The sequence below is a fragment of the Opisthocomus hoazin genome, chromosome 12 (assembly GCF_030867145.1).
Source record: "Opisthocomus hoazin isolate bOpiHoa1 chromosome 12, bOpiHoa1.hap1, whole genome shotgun sequence".
Taxonomy (NCBI): domain Eukaryota; kingdom Metazoa; phylum Chordata; class Aves; order Opisthocomiformes; family Opisthocomidae; genus Opisthocomus; species Opisthocomus hoazin.
In genome coordinates, this window is record NC_134425.1 from 1,508,316 (window position 1) to 1,532,390 (window position 24,075).

Consider the following 24,075-nt stretch of genomic DNA (forward strand, 5'->3'; position numbering starts at 1 on the left):
GAGCTTTGTGCTAAAGCAGCACAGAGCACAGACCGGACTGGATCTCACAGAATCACAGAATCACAGAATAGTAGGGGTTGGAAGGGACCTCTGTGGGTCATCTAGTCCAACCCCCCTGCTGAAGCAGGGTCACCTACAGCAGGCTGCACAGGACCTTGTCCAGGCGGGTCTTGAATATCTCCAGAGAAGGAGACTCCACAGCCTCCCTGGGCAGCCTGTGCCAGGGCTCCGTCACCCTCAGAGGGAAGAAGTTCTTCCTCGTGTTCAGACGGAACTTCCTGTGCCTCAGTTTGTGCCCATTGCCCCTTGTCCTGTCACTGGGCACCACTGGAAAGAGCTTGGCCCCATCCTCCTGACACCCACCCTGCAAATATTTGTAGGCATTTATAAGGTCCCCTCTCAGCCTTCTCTTCTCCAGGCTGAATAAGCCCAGTTCCCTCAACCTCTCCTCGTAGGGGAGATGCTCCAGTCCCCTCCTCATCCTCGTAGCCCTGCGCTGGACTCTCTCCAGTAGCTCTTCATCTTTCTTGAACTGGGGAGCCCAGAACTGGACACAGTACTCCAGATGAGATCTCCCGCCCGTGCTGCACAGCTTTGCTGCATGTGGGTCAATCGCTCCCACAGAAGGTGGGCTTCGCAGGCTCTTGACATGGTGGGAAGTTTTCCTGGTGTAGGGAAAGGGGTCAACTCCTTGCACAGCCCCTAAATGAACTGCATCAGTCATGTTGTTGCCCATCACTGACCTTCATGGCAAGGCTCTGAGTACAGCAAGAACTAGACAACATGCCTTTGAATAACAGATCCACCAAGACTATGCTTCCCTCAGAGCCATGTCGAGCTCGTGAGTTCCTTTACCGGTCTGTTTGAGCTAAGATTAACCCACAGGCACTTAGCTCCAGCACTACCACCAACCTGTTTTTCCAGGGCATGTGTGATCACCTAACTACCGTGCCGAGCCAGGGAGCTTCAACAGGCGACGAACCCCCATGGCTACTAATCGGCGTCCAAAGGTCTGAACACGTAACTTGAATACATCCTGAGCTGTGTCCCTTCATCTGAGGCGTCTTAGAGGCCACGCTCCATAATGTTAAAGGAAATGTCACTTTCTAGATGTTGAGAGCTGCTGAGCGTTGCCCAAAGGTTTTTGTCGGATGGATGGCCCAGAAATGCCTGTGGTGGGTTGCACATTCCCCATCTGGAGGTGTCAGTAGAAGATCAGCTTCAGAGAGGCTCACATTCATGCACAGGTGTCATTTCTTCCACTACACTGCTGCCTAGTAGGCTCACAATCCTTATCATCTGCCCATTTCCTTCTTTCCCCAATTTGGGTACACTATTAACAGCACTGAGGCTCTCTTACAGACCCGTTTAACCACAGTAAGAACACCAACTTCCATCCCCTTACCTCCTCCACAGAGGCAGCTGCCTGCGTCCCAGCAGCAGCTGCATTTTGGTATCAGGAGTTTGGTCTTGTTGGAGGGGCAAGCTGTGAGAATCACTCCTGAAAGCAGTAAGAGTGCAGCTCCCCAACCCCTTCAGCGTGGAGCACGTTTCAGAGCTCTCTCCTCATCCGTCTGTGATGTTCGGTCCCCGTGGGTTAGCGACGAGGGATGCCGCAGCTGTTGGGCCAACAGCTGTCTCCCAGCAGCAGCTACAGCGTTTGATCTGCTCCCGTTCCCACTCCCCATCCCTTGGAGACCTGCTTTTGTAAAAACCTGTGTGTCTTCAGCCTTTCTGTCTTGCTGACAGACACAACGTGCTCAGGGCTGTTTAGTTCTGGTTGGACCCACCCATGGTGGTGCTGGAGCATGAAAGCAGAAGTTTTGCCGATAGGAAACAGACAGTGAACGAACCCAGATTCTGTCCAAGACAAATGAGGACGTACGGGATCAGCCCAGCGCGTGCCGAGCACGACAAGCTCGACAAACAAGCAATTTGCCAGCAGAAGAGCTTGGGACTGGTTTATCTCCATCAGCTACCGCAGCAGGCAGGCAGCACTGCAAGACCAGCAACGTGGCGTGACTGAACTACGTCTTACAGCTAGCAAAATCCCCTGAGCAGAGATGCTAGAACGGTCTTTCCATCTACAAACGGCATTTCTCTCTGGGTCAGCCCAACTACCCTGACTGCTCTCTGATAAACTCCACAGCCAGGTTCATTCGCTTCCACGCTCATCACACCACAACACACACACTGACATGGGGGAGAAGCGATCCCATGTGTTAAAAGCTAAGCTGGAGTTGGACAGGAAACCACTAACCTTCTACTCTAGCCTTTTTTGTGCAACCCCTAAAGTCAAATGCACTTTGGCTGGCAGTCTCCTTCATTCTCTTTTTTCCCTCCCTAGCCGTGCATGTAAACGTAACAGAAAAATCCAATTTCACTGTGTTACTTACAGTGCAATTACAGTGTGTGTGGCCCAAAGAAAAGGGATTACTGAATACATTTTCCTCGAGGAGTCAAAAAGTTACTTTCAGCCTTGCCTTTTAGCTGGAAAAAAACCCAACAGCTTGATTGTTTCCAGATATACCGAGGTCTCTTTCTCCTATGTAAATGTTTATAAGTTCATCCCTTTCGAATGAGATGGGTAAAAGCAACGGTCTGATGGATGCCAAAGGAATAATTGAATTTTATCTGGGCATTCATACATTAAAAAAAAATACTGGCTGTTCTCTGTACGTGTCAGACAACAATAACTACTCTTATGATGGACACTGCTGGAGTTTCTCAGTTCCTAGTTTTCCACCAAGCTGGAGCCCTGGCTCTGCTCTTGGGTATCATTTTAGGCAAGCCCCTTCACCGATGTGTCTGCCTGCAAAATACTTACCTTCCACTTCAAGGTACTTTTGGACCCAATAAAAAAAAATGACCAGATATCCGATCCAGCAGCCCTGAACAGGCTTCAGTGGGCTTTCAGCCAGTGCTCAGAGGAGCCAGGTACCGTCACAGTTTGATATCAAATTATCACAGCTTGCGTTTCCTAACACCATGGCGGAGCCCATCACAGTCAGACCTCCTCTGCAGGCACTTAATGTAGTAGTAATAATCAGTCATCCCTGCTTAGGTGAGAAGTTTTACCTTTTCTCAGAGGTTTCATTTGCTCAACCAACACGTGACAGCTTCCAAGGCTTCCACAGTCACACCACCAAGAGATGGGCCGGGGCGGCCAGACAGATGTTCCAGCTGCTGCTGGCTGCAGGGCTTGACGGAACGCTGCAGTTGTCTTGTCCAGGCTGCAGATGCACCAGAACTAACTTCTGTCTCAAGCCCAACGGCTGCAAACGCTCCAGTGAGAACGGACGCTGTGTGGGTTTCAGTCCCCACGCAGGCTGTTCCAGTTGCAGTGCCACAGCCCCGTTTTGTCAGAGCTGACAACTAAGCCTCAATTTTTAGGCCAGGACACTTTGCCATGGAAACCTCCTCTCATCATACAACCTACGGATGGCCACCAGAGCCTCCTGAACCAAGCCATACGACCAGCCACAGCCTATGCTGGCTCATCCAAAACCCTGGCTCTGGGAGGAACTGAACCAAGCTGAACACCCAGGTCAACCCAACCTCCCAGCAGAGCAATGACAACACTGGGAAGCAACATGTCCCGTGCAACCCAGCCCCAAAGCCTCCTCTCCCCCAGCTCCGTGAGGCAGGCAGCGTGCTCCCCGCAGGAGGCCGAACACGCTGCTGTGTCGCTCGCAGGAGCAGGACCGTTGGCCTATCCCGACTCACGGGTTCCTTGGAAATGTGTCTCTTCCAGTCTAGGCCTTCTCCAGTCATACCTAGCTTGGCACACAGCACAACCAGGACTACGTTCCAGAGCCCTTGAGGAAAAGATGAAAGGAAAAAACCTCAGATTATCGACGCACACACTCCAGCTCATCCGATGCACCTAGTTCCTCATCCAACAGCCTCTCTACTGGGGATGGGGGAGGGAGAATCTTCCTGCGGCTGCAGTAACAGCGTACAAAATTACCCTTCATCCTTGGCACTGCTGCAACCCGGCTTCAGCTCAGGGAAAAACCGGGTCTATATCTGTATTTGAAAAGGCAAAAAAACGATTAAGTACATCTGGCAAAAAGTGTGTTCTCCCCTGTCTGTCTGGGCCTTTGGAATGGAGACCTGTGCACAGATGCCATGATTTTAAAACTACTATTTTTCAGAAATAAATAAATAACAAAAACAAAACCTGCAAATGGAACTCAGTGGCAGATTCCCTAAAACTTTGCACAGAAAACCACGGACATCATACACGCACAAAGGATCGAACGTCAGCGAGATCAAGGTATTGCAAACCAACCCAAGCAACAGGCCAACAGGGCTGCTGACACTGTGAGCCAAACCAGCACTACGATTCCTTCCTAGGTTATCAGTAAACGGTTTGCTTTCACCTCTCACCTGTTATTTTGCATGGAAGGTACCTCCCTATCAAACATGTTTTTATCTTGACAATTCAATCACACTGGTAGCCTGCTCTATTTAATCTTTATTACATTCTAATTAGCCTTGCAGAACCTAGCACTGCTCCCCTGAGAGCTGGTTCCCTGGTGATGCCCCTGCCAAAACAATACCCGCGGCACCCTGGATTTCTCTGCACAAGGACAGCCAGTGCCTTCTGGTGTTAACTCAAGTCATCACTTGTTTGCTGCAACAGACACATTTGTATTCCATCTGTTGTCCCTATGGACCACAGCACAACTCTGCTGGAAAGAAAGCGATGCCTTCAGGAGAGGGGCTGAGTCAGGAAGAAGCAGGGGTAAAAAAAAAAATAAATCCTTTGAGAGCATCAGCCCACTCCCTCCTGTCCTCCACACGCCATCAGGTCTTAAGGTAGGACATTTCACTGGTCATAAAGAGTTCACTTGTAGGACAACTGCTTTCTTGGCCAACATGGGAAACTGGACTGGGAGATTCCACAAGCAAAGGGAAAAGCTGCTACAGCTAACATTAAAGAGGAAGAGACTTCTACATGCATCGGCGGTTGCAGCGGCTCTCACACAGACAGGGTGGGAAAGGATTCCCAGGTTTCCCCAGACAGTGCAGCCACATCGCAGGGCTGCTGGCACATCTCACGACCACTACCTGCGTATTTCACAGCGGGAACAGCAATCCCTCTTCCACAGCAGGGGAAAAGGAAGTAGAAAAGCTAGGATGGGATTAATTCAGAAAACTAAGATGATGTAACCAAACAAGTTTATTGTAGAAACCCTTGGAGACATGTTCTGGCCCCAGTCAGGGCAGGGAATTTGGGACCAGCAAACCATTACAATGTGCAGTTTGTCTTGACAGACTCAAAACCACTTTTGAACAAAAATATGACAGTATTGTATACACCAGCCTCAGCAGAACGAGTGCTTGGACAGCAATTCTGTTCCTCAAGACCCTCCCACAACCTCCCAGAGAACAACAGCGTATCCAGAGCATTAATTGAGTAGGCGTATGAGACTGGTCAGCCCCGAGGCACCCACAGAGTAGGCAAAAACTGGAGTGCCCGGACGCCTTCCAGACACGCCGACTGTCTGGCACAGCGGGCTGAGTTCAGTGGGCTAACCACTGCTCCCAGCATGTTTCTTCACTCGCAGAACAGCCTCAACAACATCTAGACTGAATCTTCGTAGAAAGTTTTTGCCATGGCATGTGCCACTTTTACCACTTTCTTCTCCTTGGCATCCGGGCCCATGTTGCTGCGGGCCAGCTTAATCCAATACTGCTCCGTCCTGGACAGATAGTCTGCATGCGTCTCACCAGGCTGAACAGATGGGTGCTGCTCCTCTCCTAGTTCACAACGAGAGGAAGACAGAGAGAGACGTCAGCTAATGAAGGCAATCTGCTCTTCCATGTGTCAATCCAGCCAAGATTACTCTTCAGCTAATGTGTTTAAATGTAAGAGCCTGAAAATCCATCAGTAGCCAATGAAATCTCTCCTCCACCCCGAGAGCAGTATACTATGAAAACTTTGCTTTTGCTGGAAAACTCACCTGGATGCCAGTGAGGCCTTCCAGGCTGGCAGGTACTGCGCTAAAACCCACTTTAGATTAGTATGAAGACAACACTCATCTTAATCATTACCTCCCTCATCTTCACTCTCCTCTTCAGAGCTGCTCTCTTCCTCTTCCCCTCCCTCTGCACCTTCCATATCATCCTCCTCTTCATCCGACTCCGACTCCTCCAGCCATTCTTGTGCTTCTTTGATGGGAAAGAAAATAGCAGAAATAAGTAACAAGCTGTTTCCAACTCCTACACCCAGAACTGTCACGGAGGACGCCAGGGCAAGGTCAGACGGATGCCCTGCTGTATTCATTGCCCTCGCAGATCCACCCACTCTACGGGGCCTGGCTCTGATGGGGAGCAGTGGGAAGAGATGAGACAGAGTCAGGAAGAAGTGAACAGCACAGAACAGCTGTGGAAGAAAAGCTTGTTCGTGCTGATGCTGGCAAGAGTCAGCTCTCTCCCTAGCACTTCACAGTTCCGTGATCATGAACAAGACTCCTTCCTTTCTGCCCTCTGCCCGTTACGCATATGCAGACTGTGAGCTTCCAGGGCAGGGGCACCCTCTTTTTGTGTCTCTCTACAGTGCCCAGCACATGACCTGGGCTGAATCACTTAGCCACTACCATAAGAGATATGTCACTCGATCATAAGATAGACCCAGAGTTTCTTTCAATAACGAGCAGAAAATCCATCAAATCCACCTTCACGGAGGTCTCTAAGGTAATGCTTTCTGCAACACTACTGAACACTCCTGTAACAGCCATGTAGCCAGGAATTCAGGGAACTGACTTCTGTGCTTGTCACATCCCCTGAGCTAGCCTTCCTAGCCTGGGAACAGCCCAGCAGGGTATTTGGAGCACACAACAAATATACTACATGTTGCAGGTACGAAGAGAGAGCCCTAGCTAACCCACATGCTTTGCAGTACCCAAGACTCTCACTGCCCTGAGAAGGTGAGGACAGGCAAGAGCATACATCCCTGTCCTCTGCTGAGAGGACAAGCATGGCATAGCAGGAGCTCCCAGGCCAGAACCTGCCACCAGTGAACAAAGCTGCTCTGTTTACATGTCTTGGTTTTCAAAGCAGACAGAGGAGAGCTCACTGTCTACAGTAATCACAAAGCTCTGGACCAGACAGCTTTCTGCAGCGACGGTGACCGCAAGACACTTCATGGCGCATACTCCCAAGCTATTTTCCTGTCCAGGAAAAAGTAGTACTCAAAGGCTCATCACCACCCCTTGAGAAAGCACCATAGCTGTGGCTTTGTTCCCCTAGGGTAGCATTGCTACACTAATGGCAGAGAGAGAGATCCCACCATCAAAGCTTACTTGGATCCATCTCCACTAGCACCTTCCATTCTTCCATCTTGTGTAGGTCGATGCTGTAGAGGTCACTGAGGGTGAACTGGCGATCGCCCACCTCAAACATTCCCCCGTACACATAAAGAACCCCATGCTTCACCGCCAACATGGCATTCGAACGTGGGCATGGCTCCACTTGCTGGCCCAAGGCTTCACCTTCCTCCTCCTCCTCTGATTCAGACCTATCCTTCTCTTCTGCAGGTCCAGAGATCACCTGCTTGATTGTCATGACAGTCCCATCTTCTGCCACCACCTCTTTGACTACCTCCACCGGGCCCTGTGGAGGTTGCTTCTCCATCTCCTCATCTCCAGCATCCTCTGCCTCAGCTTGTCTGCCACGTCTCCGCTTCCTCTTCTCTGATTTTGGTCCCTGTTAACAGGAAGAAGGAACAGAAGGAGACCGTGTGTGAACTGTGTGCACCTAATAGCATATACAGCAGTGAATAAAAATACTATGGATGCTGCTGGGAGGGAGGGGGGAGAATTCAATTGTTTTTCAATTGTTTTTCACTATGATTGTAAGTCTCAAGTGATAGGTGCAACCTCCCACTCAGCACGAACTTCTACCAGCCATAAAACAAGCAGCAATGAAACTCCTGGAGAACCTATGGCATGGATTTGCTTCCTCTATTAACAGCAGCATGTGCTGAAGAGGCAGCAAACAGCTTTTTCACTCTCTGTCTTGGAGGTACACACAACTACACACACAGTCCACTACTCTGTGACAGGAGCAAGAGAAAATAACCCACCATTTTGCGAAATCAAAACAATTGCTGGGTGCTAAATTACAGTGCATTACCAGGAAGCACTCCAGGTCTTTGAAGTACTGTATGAAAGGGCTGGAAAACTGTCAGCTAGGCAGGCAAAAGCAAACACCTGAGTGCATGTTTGTGTGTTATTATGTGATTGACTCCTCCTTTTGAGAACAAAGCCAGAAACAGGGGGGGTGGAAAGAAGGAAGTTCAACCAGGTCATTTGCACCTCACTTCCCCCTTGAGAGTGGGTCAAATAAAATCAAAGATCTGAGCTTAGAGCCACATTTCTGAAGTTCTTATGAGCCAAGGTTAATATTTCATCTCTTCTAGTAGCTCAACACTGGGCAAAAGAGGGAGGTTTTTTGATCCCAGCGCAACACAACATCTTTTCACGGTAGCTTTACTGAACTACCTCATGTCAGACTTACACCCCTGACCTGGAGCTGGCCTCCAGTAAAACACCATGTTTTCATGCTGCTTTCATGTGGCATTCTACAACAACCTGGTGCACGCAGCCTGACTCCTGGAGGAAGGGGATTGCCTCCTGAACCACTCCTGCTTTGCACCCAACCATCAGGGCTCACAGGCCTCCTGTCTCCCCAGAAGGGTGACAGCCTGCATCATGCTGTGGAAGCCTGGCATGCAGAGCACAAGGAGCTGCGTGGCAGGGAAGGAGAGGGGCAGCATAAAGTTAAGGAATTCAGTTGGTCTGGCAGCAAAAACCTGCTAGAGTTTCACATCCCCAGCTTCATTTATACAGTCTCTCCCCCTCTTCACAATCAGTGGGTCATAGATCAAAGCAGCACCCACACCTGGGGGCTCAGCTTCTGGAGCACCCCGAGTTATTAGAAGTAGACGCTTGCTCCACACTGCAAGAAAGCTGTATGAGGCCAAAAAAGGCCCAAAGGACATGTGTCAGGATGATCAAGGAGAATGAACTGAATATTTCTGTGTTGTTTTTAAAATCAAACCTTTAGCTGTCCAGGAAACCAGCGGTTTTTCCCGATGTCATAGAAATAAATGTCGTTGAAGAAGTCCCCTTCAATGCTCTCTTCCTCCTCTTCATCATGCACGCCTCCGAACAGAAGGGAGCGGTTATTGGGACCAATTGCCACGGAGAAGCCAGACCTGGGAGTGGGTTTCACTCCAGATGGGTTGAGCCGACTCCATGCCCACTTGTCTGGTAATGGACAAAAGCAAAGGATCAGCAAAGGAGAATCCTGATCGTTCTCCTATCTTCCAAGACCCTTCAGTACTCCAGCAAGTAACTCAGTGACCCATTCTGGACATTCTCAGAACTGCACAGTATGGCTTCAACAATGAGGTTAATCAGAACCACTTGCACGTCCACTTCAATCATGCAGCTGATCTGCGCATCCCTTCAACCCTTAGAAAGCTGTTGTGTCTTCAGCAAAAGCAAACACAGAGAGCTATCTTCAGGTGTGCTTTCTGGGGCAAGGAGCCTCTTGAAAGGTGCATACACCTTTGCAGGAGGGTGGAGTTTAAACAAGGACTGACAGTATACAGCCTTCGAGAACCAAGGAAATGTACCTCAGTCATCTCATGGAGCCCACGCCACATCAATTCTCTCCGCAGCACCCTTCTACTACAGCAGCTTGTCTGCCCACTTGCACCACTGCCTTAACCCCAAGAATAAGTACAGTTCATTGTAAGGAGACCCAACCATACTTTAAAAAAGGGCTCAGCAGCAGGAGAAGGTTTGTGCTCTAAACCCTCCACTTTTGCTCCAATCCTTTCTACTCTGGATTTAGAGCAAATGCCTAAAATGCAGGGTGTGAGAAGCATATGCACTGGCCAGGCACGGTGGTTCCGAAGGAACCACAATTTCAACAAGACAAACCATAAACAGGACATAACACAACCTGTGTCTGGCATCCAGACAGTATATGCGACCAACCTTCCTCCCCAAATCCCACTTTCAGTCAGTCAGGTTTAAAGAAATCAATCACGATTTTAACATTTTAGAAATTCAGCTCAAAGACGACTGTCCCATCCCCTGAGCCAAGGACAAAATACACTCTCTCCTAAGGAAAGTGATGGAATTCCTGTTTCTGGGGACATTCACAGATAAAACAACTAGCCAATCAAAAAAACACTCTTGGTAACATCCCTGCACTAGGTAATCTCATGAGATCACAGCCCTATCTTCTCTCTTACGAGTCTATGAGTGAGCCACCACTACCAAATGGAGTTTGTCAAAACAGGAATTTCCAGTGTAGAAAAATCCGGAATCCCAAAGATATTCTGTTGTGAAACAGAAGAGCAGTGATCAAAATGTCCCAGACAACAGGAATTTCAAAATGTTGTTTTAATTCCCTCCCACACATTAACAAAACAGAACAAAAATCCCTAAAAATCTTTTCTTGCCGTTTTTCCTGAAGCTGCCTATGCAGGCCAGAGCCTCACACATAATTATGCAAGGAGCCTGGAGACCCTCCACTCCATCTCAGACTACTCCAGGACCAACTAGGAGGTGTCAACATAGATGATGCTGTGAGCTAGAAGTGACTGTCTGACAAAAAGTATACCCCAACCTTCCTCCAGAGCTCTGCCAGCTTCTCAACCAGCTCCAATCCCCCGGTGTTTCACTGTGTCAGAGCTACCATTTACCTTAGCTCTGAGATCAGGTCACCTGGAGCTGAGAATCACGACTCCTTACAGCCCTTGGCTAACCAGAAAGCTTTGCTCAGCAAAGCAGACAGAGCCTCATCTTTTCAGGCTGTAAAATGGAGTGCAAGAAGGGGACAGAACTGCTGTGCAGCGTGCAGTCCACGGCAGCAACAAGCACCTACTTCCCATTCTTCCCATTTCCCTTTGCAGAGTGCAGCAGCGAGGAATTCTGCCTGCATGTGATGGCCTGTCTTTACTTCTCCAGTACATGTAAACAAAAAAGGAAAACATAATTCCTCCAATATCCCCCTGCAACTGCTGTTTCCTTCACTCTAGCCCCTTTCTTTTTAAGCTAGAGTCACACAAATGCACTTAGCTACCCCTGGGAAGCAGAAATATTTAAATCAACTCATCTGCTGTCTTTAGCCCCAAAGCAAACACTGGGGCACAGCGCTTTTCATTAAAACGGAAATTTTGTTCTAGGCTTGGGGTTTTTTGGTCTGTTTTTCAAAGGAAGAGAGAGGATTTGCATTCACAGCCCTGCAGCATCACTTCCAGCACAGCCCTCCTAGCTGCGGCAACCGCTTACCTTCCTCCTTGCCTGCACCTTCAGCCTTCAGCAGGAACATATCTGTATGCAGGGTGCCTTTGTCAACATCTTTCTTAATTCTCTGCAGAGAAGGCAAAGACAGCGAAGCTCAGTGAAACAGTTTCAGTGGCCCAAAACACAGGAGGTCCAACGTTTCAAGGCCTAGAAAGTCACCCACGCCAGAACGGCAGTGTGTGCCATTCTGAACTCACCACCCCACAGCAAAGCCTAATCACAGCCTGACTCCGTACACTCCTGTGCTCTGCAAGCAAACGCTGCGACTGGACAAGGAGAAGCCACACAGTAGTCACGCTGTGGCTCTGGGGCGTCGGGCAGCTCACACCCACAGTGCTCAAACCAGGGCCACTTCCCGCAACGAGCCACAACCAGCTTCTGCCTGTGACAGCCAGGCAGGGCTTGCCAGGCTGCAGCACAGATCCTGGGACTTGTGGCCGTAGGAAGACTACGGGATGCAGTTTAAGAGCAGGAATTTTGGCACTCAGAAAAGAGAAATAAGTTGTCACGAGGGATTAAAACTGATTGTTTTGCAGAAGGGAGCAAGGACAGGCAGCACCAAGGAAACAGGAGACCCAAGGTCCTGCCTTTGATTCTGCCACAGACAGTATCAGGTGCTCTCCAGGGACTAATTTAACATCTGTGCCTCTGCTTCTCTAGCTCTAAGAGAGAGCAGATACCTGCTCCACCGAAGTGGCAGATGACAACTTTCCACAGGGCTTTCAAGGCCCTCTGGGATTCTGCCCTTGAATGCTGAGCAGCAGCTCAGAGCATCTGTGCTGTATCATTTGCTAGGCCCAAGTTTAAGTACAGATCTGTGCCTAGCACACACACTTCCAGTCCCTGCCACCCCCCATCCCCATCCCACTAGAGGAGAGGCAGAGGTGACAGCTCGCTCTCTGCACCACAGCCTGATGGCAGCTGTCATTTTTAGCATTCCGGACCCCACAGAGCCACGAGCAATGTTTTTTCTCCCAAACAGGAACAGAACAGAAGCCCCACTTCCACCCCTACCAAAGGCAACAGCAAGACCCCAGCGAGAGCAGCATCAAGCCTCAGCTGAAGCAGTTAAATGCATCACTGTAAATGCGATTTTCCCTTGCTCCTTTCACTGTAAGCCCCTGTGCTCCAATGCTCACAGCAACGTGCAGCGTTTGAAAGCAGCACTATGCAACACCACTGCAGGAGGTCTTTTAACAATGTCATCATCCACCCATCCCTTCATGCAGAGCTCCTACTTCCTTGCAATCCCTTTCTCCTGGGGGCAATGGCATTGCTATGCTGTGTAACTCTGCCAGGATGCAGGCAGTGGATCCCAGCAGAAGCTAGGAGGGCTGGGTCCAGTCCTCGGGAAGACAAGCAGGGCTTGGCTGCACCTGAAGGCACACCGTCACGGTGCTGTCCTGTTCCTGCTGCACCTCTGTGCCTTGCACTTGGCAAGTTTTACTACTGCAGCGACAGGACAAGGGGCAACGGGCACAAACTGAAGCAGAGGAAGCTCCAGCTGAACACGAGGAAGAACTTCTTCCCTCTGAGGGTGACGGAGCCCTGGCCCAGGCTGCCAAGGGAGGCTGTGGAGTCTCCTTCTCTGGAGATATTCCAGCCCTGCCTGGACAAGGTCCTGTGCAGCCTGCTCTGGGTGACCCTGCTTGGGCAGGGGGCTGGGCTGGGTGACCCACAGAGGGCCCTGCCAACCCCAACCATTCTGTACTGCAATAATGACAGGTTTTGTTACTACATGGGCTGGTATCCGATCCATACGAACAGTATTCAATTTTTAGAAAGGCAGAAGAGAGGAAAGGGAAACAAAGCGTGACTGAGGCACTGCACAACAACGCTGTGACTTGGATGATGCTGAAAAGCCCCGGGGAAGGCTGATAACGAAGTGCCGGAGGAAACAGGAGAACTCTGCTCGCAGTGCAGCGAACGGGAAGCTTCAGTTAACTCAAGGACCAGGGACTGCCTGTAGGGCTGTCTTGGGAAATTTGTTTGTTTGGGGCTGTGGCTGACGTGTCATCTTGCTCTCCACATGCACCTAAGCACGCCCGTTAGCGAACTGAAAGACACATGCTCTTCAAGACAGGATGTCTACGCTGGAGAGATCCTCTTCTGTGCAATCACTTCAATGAAGTCAACAGCTGCACTATTCCACCTACTGCCCTCGAGCAACTGAACATCAGGCACGCAAGGGACAGGAAGCCTGTAGGAAGAAGCATCGGTGACAGTCCTATTTTCTGAGTAAGAGGTTATACGGTGATGACTCCTCTGGCCACTGCCAGTTCTTCAGCACATGGAAAACAAGCAAGACAAATTATTGCATTGGTGAGTGGTTCTGAGGCATAGCTAGAGGAGCTCTGGGGCTGGAGACACGGTTGGAGGGGCTGGGAGCTGCCCACTTTGAACAGACCCTTGAGAGAGAGCTGTCAGGGCAGGAAGGGAAAGAAACGCCTTCTAGGAGAGGTGCTGGCTGTTGAGTATCGAGTACACCAATTCATAGCCTGGTGGTGCATGTACTGTGGCATCTACAGCAGCAGCTCTCAAGTTCAAAAGGCTGTGAGTCACTGTGCCAAGCAAGTGCCACGCTCTGGCAATGTCACACTTTGTTGTCTCTGTCACACAGGTCTAGAGCAGCAGAAGTCACGAACGAGCTGCAGACTGCGGACAGCTGAGATACAGCAGCCTTTTCAGTCTGTCCCTCACCTCAAACACCCTTCCAAGCCTCACCCGAGCAAACAGCTGTCAGGGATGGATGGGCAGAGGAGAGGGAGGGAGAGAGACAGACGGGCAGGAGGCTTCACACCTTCTAGCACTGAAGTGCACCCCAGTGACTGTGACGTGCTCTCTGCTAATGGTAACAGAAATGGTGGTTATTTCCTCCCCAGTCCCAGGTAGGCTGCAGTTTGTCCTTCAATGCTAAGAGCACATATTCATACGTGCAGGGGACACAGAGGCTGAAAAGTAGAGGAGCACAGTAAGATGTGCACTGTCTGCACAAAAAAAGGGGAAATAACAAATACCAAGAGAGCAGTTAGCTCCTCTATCATACAAGCTGCGTAGAATAACTGCCTTATTTCTCTCCTGAAAACCACACAGCTCCCTGTAGTAAACACGCTGCATATGCAACATGACAAAGCTTCTTGGGCTGAGAAAACCCCAATGAGGCGGAGTGGGAGTTAGTTAGTTGTTGTCAGAGATGCCTGTTCTCCCCAGCTGACACTGGCTCAACAGCAGCCACTTCACCAGCAAGCAGCACACTGCTACTGGAGAGATCAGCCCCCTCGCAGGACACCCGCTGGCTCTGAGCAAATCGCTCCGCCACTCACAAGATGCTTCTGTTCCCCCCACTGTCCTTCTTGCCTCGAAGTTCCAGGTGTTTGCTTTCAAGCACAAAACTGGCCTGGATACCCACAGCGTATCGTTTGCACATACAGGTACAGAAGCAAGTTACAAGAGCTTCACAGGCTTTAGCTAAAAAAGCCCTAGCTCCACTGACAGACAGCAAGATGCTTGTTTATCACCCTTCAGAGGGTAAGGAAACCGAGGCACAGAGAGCTGTTCTTGAGAAGAAGGGGAATCAGGATTCCCCATGTATAACACGCTAAACACGTCTGATAAAAGAGATCAGCAGTGGCAAAATACATCCAATTAGCAGAAGCCCTTAGCAGGCAGAACTAGAGAGGGAACCAGTCCCACCAGACCTTCCAATTCAGGCAAACACTTCAGCCCCGCCACAAGCAATCTCCCAGCAGAATCCAACGCAGCTTTGCAAAGCTCACCACTAAAAAAAACACCTCAAAACCAAAAAAAACCCAATCCCACACACTAGGCTTATTTGGCATCCAAAAGCCTTGCCCACATGTAACTCCAGCCCTCCTGCAGCGTGCAGGCTGCTTGCACCTGCAAGGTGGAGCAGCTTCAGCCTCCAACACCTCCCGGCTGCCTTCGCTGTGCCAGCCAGGCACAGTGTGCTCACGTTGCCTAGCAATAGAGAGGTCTCACTGCTTTATAGAGCCAAAAATGCAGCTTGCTGCAGCAAGCCCCATCCCCAGCATGAGAAACGGGCGAGGACATCTTTAAGATCAGCAGGAGAGCAAGTGTGAGCTCCTTGCAGGATTTCGAGGTACATTTTAGGCAGAGCTGACAACACCCACAACGTCTCCGTCTGCGAGGGATTGCAGAAGGTGCTTTTATTATTTCTAGGCTGAAGATGAAACAGATGAACACAGGGACACGGCTGTGCTAAGAATCGTGCATTTTAAAGCATCAGGCATGCTCTTGTCAATTTGTGCCCCAATATCTCAAGTTAGTCACGCTCAGGGCTGTAAAGCTCCTTTTTCACCCTTTGCATCCCAGTTGTTCACCTTTTGGAGAGCAAAATCTAGTGGCTGGCACAGGCAAAGGCACGCCTGGGTACCAAGGTTCTTGTCCTGGCTCTGTCCACAAGCACTGGAGTGCCTTAGACAAGTCACTTGATCCTTCCTGCCACCGCTTCCACAGCCATGAAAGACTTTCTTATTCAGATCACATCAAGGGAATTCTGCAACACGGCCTGGACCGACAGACTTTACTGAGAACTGACCCTCCACGCTCAGTTCTGCGTGCAAGCTCAGCAAATCAGAGCAGGGCCCAAATCTCCCTGCTTCTGCCTTCCTGGCTCACGACAGCTGCTGACCAGACCGGGGACGGGCAGCTCGATCCCTCGATTGGGGCACATCCCTGGCCACAAACTGACAGTACTGCTCAGGCTTTATAGAGCCCCAACAGCCAGTTGGGTACAAAGATGCTTTCCATTCATAACCACGAATCTCCTGGGCTTACATCTCTTTTTGCCCTGGGCAACGTGTGTTACACCACGCCACACAGCTATTTTGGTACCGTACTTCAAAGCAGATTTATGAGGGCTAAGGGGACCACAGGATGTAACACATCAGAACTGCCCATCACAGGAAAGCAGCCTTGCCACATCCTCCAGCAATGTGACAGCCATATCATGCCAATACTAAAACAGAGGGGCTATGATGATTTCCACTCCTCTTCCCCTCAAACCAGTTCACACCATATACATGCTTGGCAGCAGCTCCGGCCTCAGGAGGCATCCACACAAATCTGCACCTTTTTTACAGCACATGTGCAACTTAGTCCTGCCTCTTATTAGACGAGAAGTCTCTACATGACTTGGGGAACGGCGCTTTGCTTGGACGCCTGCCTGGCTTCATACGCGAAAATGTCTTCATTTGCCCAAAAATGTCTTCATAGCACTCCTGAATGTAGCATCTACCTCTCTAATAGGAGACAAGGAACTGGTCTTCTCCCACCCCCTGCCCAGCGCCAAGTAAGTATTGTTTCCTCCACCTTCTACCTCTTATTTTCCCCAAGAGTACCCCAGCCAACGACTCTGGGGGGAATACACAACCCAAACACATTTTCTTCACTTCACAGTAAACCCAGAGAGACTCCGCTCCACAATCAGCTGTAAGCGAAGATATAACGAGAATTAAATAGCCACGCATTAATGAAGTTGTGTTTCTCCTAGAGGGGCTAAATCTTGCTGAATTAAATTTTCAGGAGTATGCTAAAGGTTTGTTGCCTTTGCATCTCAAGAAGGCTGCAGAGAAAATTCTGTCCAGCGCTTTGGTCAGCTTGTAGCTCGGCTGCACCATTCCTGCCTGAAAGTTCACCTGTGCTGGAGAAGACACAAGCAAAGTCTCTTGTTAGGAATGGCGTATCAGAGAGCATCAGACTCAGCTCTCTGTATTACAAAGGAAGCAGATTCATAACAGGAGTCGTTGTTTTAACCTAAAAGCTGTTCTGCAAGCTAGAGAAGAACTGCACCCAGCTCTTATCCTTGCTCAATCCCCTGAATAAAGGCTGAGGGCAGCTTTGCATTCCCCCATCCCTTCTATATCATTTTTATTAGCTCAAAACAATCCAGAGCAGTGCAACAGAGCCCACCCTTGTAAAGCGGAATAGAATCAACTGCAACCATTTGTCAACTTTTGTATTTCCATGGGGCTCAATGTGCACTTGAAACCCAGCTGCTTTCAGTAGCCATAAGAGATTCACATCTAGCATAGCATGCAGGCTCATGCTGCCTTCCCACCCTCAAGAGTGAGGAAACAGGACAGAGAAAGGAGGAGGACAAAGCCCTTTTTGGGTAGAAAATGCCTCTGTATTGTTGCTGCTATTTAATCAAATGCACATCTGATGAGAAAGAGCCCTAAGCGCAGGCCGTGAGGAGGCACAAATGCTTCTAAATATATAGACAGACTATCTTCTCTCCCCTTTCCCCTCTTTTCTTCTTTGTTCATTTATTCACATCAGAAGAACAACGCGTCCTCCTCCCCGAGCGAAGCACTGCTGGAAGCGATGCCTTTCCACCGAGACAGCAGCAGCAGGATCCGGGTCTTCTGTCTGCATTCGCAACATTAAAAGGTTTTGCAGGAGCCTTTTGCTCAATGAAATATTTACATCCTCCCTCCCAGCATGGAGACAGGGATACTTGGTCAATGAGGACATATGGTCTAAAGGGCTATCCAGTATAAATTACCATGATTAACAAAGCAAGAAGCAGAGCAGAGGAAGCCTGGTGCTCATCAAAAGTCTTCTTTGGCTTACTGAGTTTGCTAACTAGTGCTGGTCCCTTAACCCGTTCACTGATGCAAGACAACACAAGTCTCCTGCCAGTTGCTGCTTTTAACCTGCAAATGCTGGAATGTGGACGAGTACTGCCTGAGAATGCTTTAAGTTAGCAGTACCCACCACTGTCGCCAAAAGAAGTCATTTCTCCCAGTTGCTTATTCCTACCTCTGTGGTATCACCTCCTTATACTGGATTAGCAGGGAAAATACAAAATTCATTTGAAGCAAGATAAGCTCCTCGATCAGCACACAATTGCAAGCAGAAAGGCACAATCAGAAGACAAGATGCCTCTTGTGGCAACAGTAGTGATTCACAGCAGCCTGAACCATCCTGTGTACGAACCATCCAAGGGCACAACTGCACATTCACTCCAAGCCAGCATAACATGCACTCCCGTTACCAGTGGGTTTTGGACACCTGGCAGCTGCCTGACATGCACAAACATCGTCCATCAGAGCAGCGGGCAGTTACGTGACGAGATCAGCAAACCTCGCACTGGAGACAAGGCCAGTGAAACTGAGCAGAGGGAAGTAGCACAAGAGGTCTCCATTTTGCTCCTCCAAGCTCTAAGCCCATTTCCCTCTCCAGGCAGTCAAAACACAGGGCTCCACAGCCAACATCGGTCAAGACCATCGCATTGGTCCCATTTAGGCAACTCGAGTTCGTCGTATTCTAGTTTTCACTTTAGCCCCTTAGTTTTTCCATCAACTTTTCTGTTTAGCATCCAGGAAATACTGCACTGGCATACCACAAAGTCTCTCCTACCTGTTTGGAGTAGCCTCCATAGATGATTATGCTGCCCTCAGGAGTGGTAGCCATCTGACACCCGGATCTTGGAGTGGGCCCAATCCCCGATGGAGCCAGCTTGCTCCAGGTGAAAGAGTCCAGGTTGAAGGCATACGCATCGTTGTAGTAGATGTAATCTCTAGGGAGAGCAAATCAGCACACCACACATTTCCGTTACGGTCACCGTTTAGGACAGGATAAAATATTACTCCAGGAACAGCACCAGGAACCTCTGAAGAGGTGCCACAACTTATTCATCTCCTTGGATTTATGGCTTTTCTCCTTCCGTAGCCGTAGAAATGTACAGAAGATTCGTCCGAGTGAAGGTTACTGCTCCAGTGCAACAATTCGCATTTGACAAAGCTCCTTTAAGCAAGACCTCTCTGGGTTCTCTCTCACCTATGCCATTCCTTACTACAACAGAGTTTTCATCAACTCTTTCCAGCTAACATGGTCCAGGGTAACTTAAAGCTAAACACAAAAGATCAAAACAGATTAGGGCTATGTCCATCTAGGGAGGTGGGAAAAGCGTACACATGCCATGTTCTCCTTCTACTAGGTAGCTCACATACTGCTAGTGGAAAATGCTCCACACAAGCTGAACTCCCAAGGACACAGCCAAACCCAGGGTGCTCTCAGGGACTGTGGTTATAATGCTTACTGTCTCTGATAGAACCGGTAGCTCTGCTCTCTTCATAGTCCCCATAACAATGTAGCTGTGACCTCATACAGTATGTGAGAGCCTACTGGAGAAGATGTCTGTAGGAAGACAAGGCTCTTTGACAAGATTCAGAGGCCACAAATGATGTATTGAGCTTTAGCTGCAAGGATGAGTAGCTACTTCAGTCATTATCTAAGTGGCACAATGGTTTCTCAAGCACTTGAAGACTTTAAATCAAGATCATCTGTGTTTCTAATATAAAAGTCTTGTTCAGCAACAGTACTGAAGGATAATCCTTCCATTATAGCCCAGCTTTCCGTTACTGGTGAAATTCTGTTGTCTTTTTTACAGGGGATTCAATACCATCAGCCATCCTGCTGTAACCCACCTTGCACTCTCATGGAAACCTCCGAAGATGATCAGCTGTCTTTTGCAAGCAACCATTCGATGTCCACTTCGTCCAGAGGGACCTCCTGATGCCCTGAAATGCAAAGAAATTCCACTTATCAGCAAAAATCCCTTTCCTGTTAGTGTGTCATTCCATTTTAACTGAAGTCACTGGTGGCTGGGCTGGCTGAGTTCAGCTTCTGTTCTCCTGGAGTGGGAAACCAAGGGGAACTTCACTGCCTTAATACAAATGTATGCCTTTCTCCAGAACAGTATGTGTGCTCTTCCTGCTCTCTTGGTATTTGCAGCATAAGCATTTTGCTGCTATTTTATTCCTAGTGATAAGCCTTCTAGTCTCAAACAGCACCCAAAGTCTTGAAGTCTTTTCTGCTATGACTCAGGAGCTAATTTTTCAGGAGAGTTTAATGAATAGCAGTTAACTCCCACAATTTCAAGAAAGGCACTCCAGACAGAGATGTTTTCTCCAAGTACCAAGTAAGAGCCAGAGACTGGCTCTGACATCCATTCTCCTTCAACGTCTTAGGAAATCACCTACCCGCAGCATTTTCACTCATCCACCTGCAGTTAGGCTATAACATCAAACTAGCAAGAAGACGTTATAAATTACTTAAGATTTCCTCAAGAATAAAGGCATTGCAATAAAACAAGTTATCGTTATTATCTTACACATCAAAAAGCAGCTAGGCATCACTGTTCTGCTCTTTTGAGCCTTCCTGACCTTTCAGTTAGTTGTGCCACTTCCATTTCCAGGAACAAGCAACAACACCCCATCTGTCACATCCAAAAGCTTCACATGAAGCCAGGCAGCTGGCAATGACACTCCTGAGAGGCAACGAAGATGCACCTTCCTTCACGTTCACCCATAGACTGAGCATCATATGAGAGAGAACAAAACCAACTTCAAGAACTCCCAAAACAAAGGCAACTTCAGGCCAAACTGCAGAGAAAACAGGGTTTTGCTTTGTGTGTTCTCTGCCCCCATGGATTAATCTATCACATTTTCACTCTCGCTGAGGAGTCTCCCAAAGTGCACACAGTTAGCACCACTGAACTCAGCAAGAGTTCTCAAATAGGCAGTGTTAACCTGTGTTAACTGGTTGTAGAATATCAGGCCTAAATAAATAAGAAACCCGTTCACTGTTGAAAACAACAGCAAAACCTAAACCCACAACCCTACTGCTACACTTTAACTGGCAGCAGGTAGCTGTAAAGTGCGGTGATAGATTTCTGTGGAGAGAGAAAATGAGGGCCCTTATTCACCATCAGAAATTACAATCTCACACCAGTCTTAACGAAAAACTCCAAGGAGAACAGCAGCGTTTGGGTAAGGCTGAATTAGTATTGATTGCTTGGACTTTTTATTCTAGCAGAAAGTAGGGTTTTCTAGGCATTTACTGGATTTTTATCCAGTATCGCCCTGCAGAATAGCACCTCTAGTATTAATTTCATCAAGATCTGAAATCGTTATTTTCTCTTCTGTAACAAAGCTCCCATGTTATTATTCCAAAGGATGGCATCTTTTAAAATCTATTTTTTTAAAGGAAAGAAGGAATTAAAAATCAATATTAACAATAAAATTCTGTTCTCAGAGAATATCTGCCTTGCTTCTCAAACAGGTTTCCTCCAAGTCAGAAATCAATTCTGAACAATATAAAGTTTATTCATTGGTGTGTGTTTCAACAAACAAGTTCCCACAAGTGTACAATTAACTCCAAGTCACAAACAAAAAATCCAGTTTGGGGCCTGATCTGAATTCAGAGAGGTCTCAGTGGCACCAGCACTGCTTGCTCTCAATCACAAGGCTGTTCTCTCCTTTCTTTAGACCAGCAACACAAGCTACGGGAACAGATGCTGAAACACGGTTCCAGGAGGCCTCACTCTTCACAGTACTGTATCATCTCAGCTTCCTTGGCCTTAGCATTACACATTGCAGGAATCAGCTACAAAGGGAAGTTTATAGCCTTTGATGAAAGGACATGCCCTCCTAAAGCTGCAACAACTGCTCTTAGAAAGTATTTTTACATAGAGCTATTCACACAGCCAAGGCCCTTTGTCCCCAGTCTCCAGACACAACACTGGAAAAACCAAATGGCACAAGTCGAGCAGGACTGGCAGTAACGTATAACCATGCTGCCACTCCAGAAGGAACTTGCAAACTGTCTCCTTTTACCTATGTCAATGCTCATGGTCCAAAACAAGCATTTTGGGAAAAGGTTTCACAGGCTTTATGATTAATGCTCTACTTCATGGGGTTGACACCAGAAAGCAGACATGTGGGAGGGAGCTGTAAACTCTCCAGACTTTTTTTAAAAATAGATGAAAAGATAAGTCTGGATAAGCACAGGCTCCACACATGTACAGCATGAATCCGATCAGAACCGCTCCATAAGGAATTTGCTTTTGCTTGTGGAGTTACTCTGGAACTTATAGTAACATAACAGACCTGAATTCAGCCCCCAGATTCAAGAACTGAAGACTTACATCTCTCCATGGCTACAGACTGTGTGAGTTGCCTTTTCACGCATTCGTTCATCCAGAGGATGCTCAGATGAATCTCGGAACCTTTCCATAAGAATCAGAGTGACGATGCACAGAACATCTCATCAAAGGGCCATTTCAGGACCAAGCGCTTTTATCCTCCCGTACTCGAGGCAGCTGAAGCCCAGGACTTCAGCGTTCCGTTGTACATCTAACACCGGCGAATGCAAACAGGCGTTCTGTTCAATGGCATGCCCGGACAGCGTACCCAAGTGCTGGTAAGCTCAGTTAGGAAGCAGGCAAGTGAATATGCAATTGCCACAAGGCACAAAATCCTCAAATCAAATCCTTTGCAAAGTCAATCAACAGTTGTACATTTGGATCCTGATCTACCAAAGCACAAGCTCACAAGGCTCACTGCTGGGCTGACAGAGGAAGTCTACTCAAATGTACACCAAATACCCTTCTTTTCTTTAAGCACCAATGCACCTTTCTACCTTGTGTTGCAGGACCTGATCTTTCCAGCGACGGACAGCACGCGAGCAAGAAGAGCCATCGATCAGAAACAAACCTATGCTGAAAGGCGTCACTGCAGTGACCGCTCCAGTTCCCTCCGTAAACAGTGTTACACTGACGCATGTGACGTGGTGTCCTGAAATACCTACAGCACCACATCTCACAGAACTGTTACAGGAAGTATCATTAACACTCCAGTAGTGAAGGGAAGCGAGCTACACAGGCTCAAAAGCAAGACACAGAACTACCCAGAGGAGGGATCTGCCAGTTCCCAAGCACAACCCCAAAAGCATGATGCTCCCTGTCTGCCTGAGGGAGTGCACTGGGCCACACAGCTCAGTAAGAACATTCTCTCTAGGAAGGAATGAGGCAATTAGGTTAAAATATTGCTTAGCTCTAAGGCAGAGTAACAAACAGTTTGTGCACTGAGGCAACCTCGTGCATCACCCACATGATAAGGCGGTCCCAGTAAGTCACAGAATCACAGAATAGTAAGGGTTGGAAGGGACCTCTGTGGGTCATCTAGTCCAACCCCCCTGCCCAAGCAGGGTCACCTACAGCAGGCTGCACAGGACCTTGTCCAGGCGGGTCTTGAATATCTCCAGAGAAGGAGACTCCACAGCCTCCCTGGGCAGCCTGTGCCAGGGCTCCGTCACCCTCAGAGGGAAGAAGTTCTTCCTCAGGTTCAGACGGAACTTCCTGTGCTTCAGTTTGTGCCCGTTGCCCCTTGTCCTGTCGCTGGGCACCACTGGAAAGAGCTTGGCCCCATCCTCCTGACACCCACCCTGCAGATATTTAGAGGCATTTCTAAGGTCCCCTCGCAGCCTTCTCTTCTTCAGGCTGAACAAGCCCAGTTCCCTCAACCTCTCCTTGTAGGGGAGATGCTCCAGTCCCCTCACCATCCTTGTAGCCCTCCGCTGGACTCTCTCCAGTAGCTCTTCATCTTTCTTGAACTGGGGAGCCCAGAACTGGACACAGTACTCCAGATGAGGCCTCACCAGGGCAGTGTAGAGGGGGAGGAGAACCTCCCTCGTCCTGCTGGCCACACTCTTCTTGATGCACCCAGTCAAAGTCAGTTGCTGGCAAGTCTTCTAATGGGCTGAGATTTGTTGTGTTTGGACCATCTTTGTGCATGCAAAAAGCAAGTAAATATAGCTAAATACTGCTAAACATAGCAATATTTAACTGTCAAGCAGACTGGCACCACTGTGCTCTGTGCTAGGAGACAATGGAGATCCACTTCCCCAGCAG

General features: G+C 48.7%; 1 protein-coding gene across 6 annotated transcripts in view; it reads right to left on the reverse strand.

Annotated features, from left to right (window-relative positions):
- Nucleotides 1-5,170: 5,170 nt before the first annotated feature.
- The window catches only part of KLHDC4 (kelch domain containing 4), a 29,368-nt gene continuing 10,463 nt past the window's right edge, over nt 5,171-24,075 (reverse strand). For 5 of the 6 annotated variants that reach the window (XM_075433932.1, XM_075433933.1, XM_075433935.1 and 2 more), the window contains 7 exons: nt 19,811-19,903; nt 18,741-18,900; nt 11,322-11,403; nt 9,073-9,281; nt 7,314-7,716; nt 6,064-6,180; nt 5,171-5,769 (listed from right to left, as the gene is read on the reverse strand). In XM_075433932.1, the coding sequence (XP_075290047.1) occupies nt 5,594-5,769; nt 6,064-6,180; nt 7,314-7,716; nt 9,073-9,281; nt 11,322-11,403; nt 18,741-18,900; nt 19,811-19,903 (1,240 nt within the window). In that variant the 3' untranslated portion in view covers nt 5,171-5,593. The remainder of the gene's footprint in view (nt 5,770-6,063; nt 6,181-7,313; nt 7,717-9,072; nt 9,282-11,321; nt 11,404-18,740; nt 18,901-19,810; nt 19,904-24,075) is intronic. The other variant, XM_075433937.1, reaches the window with a different exon arrangement.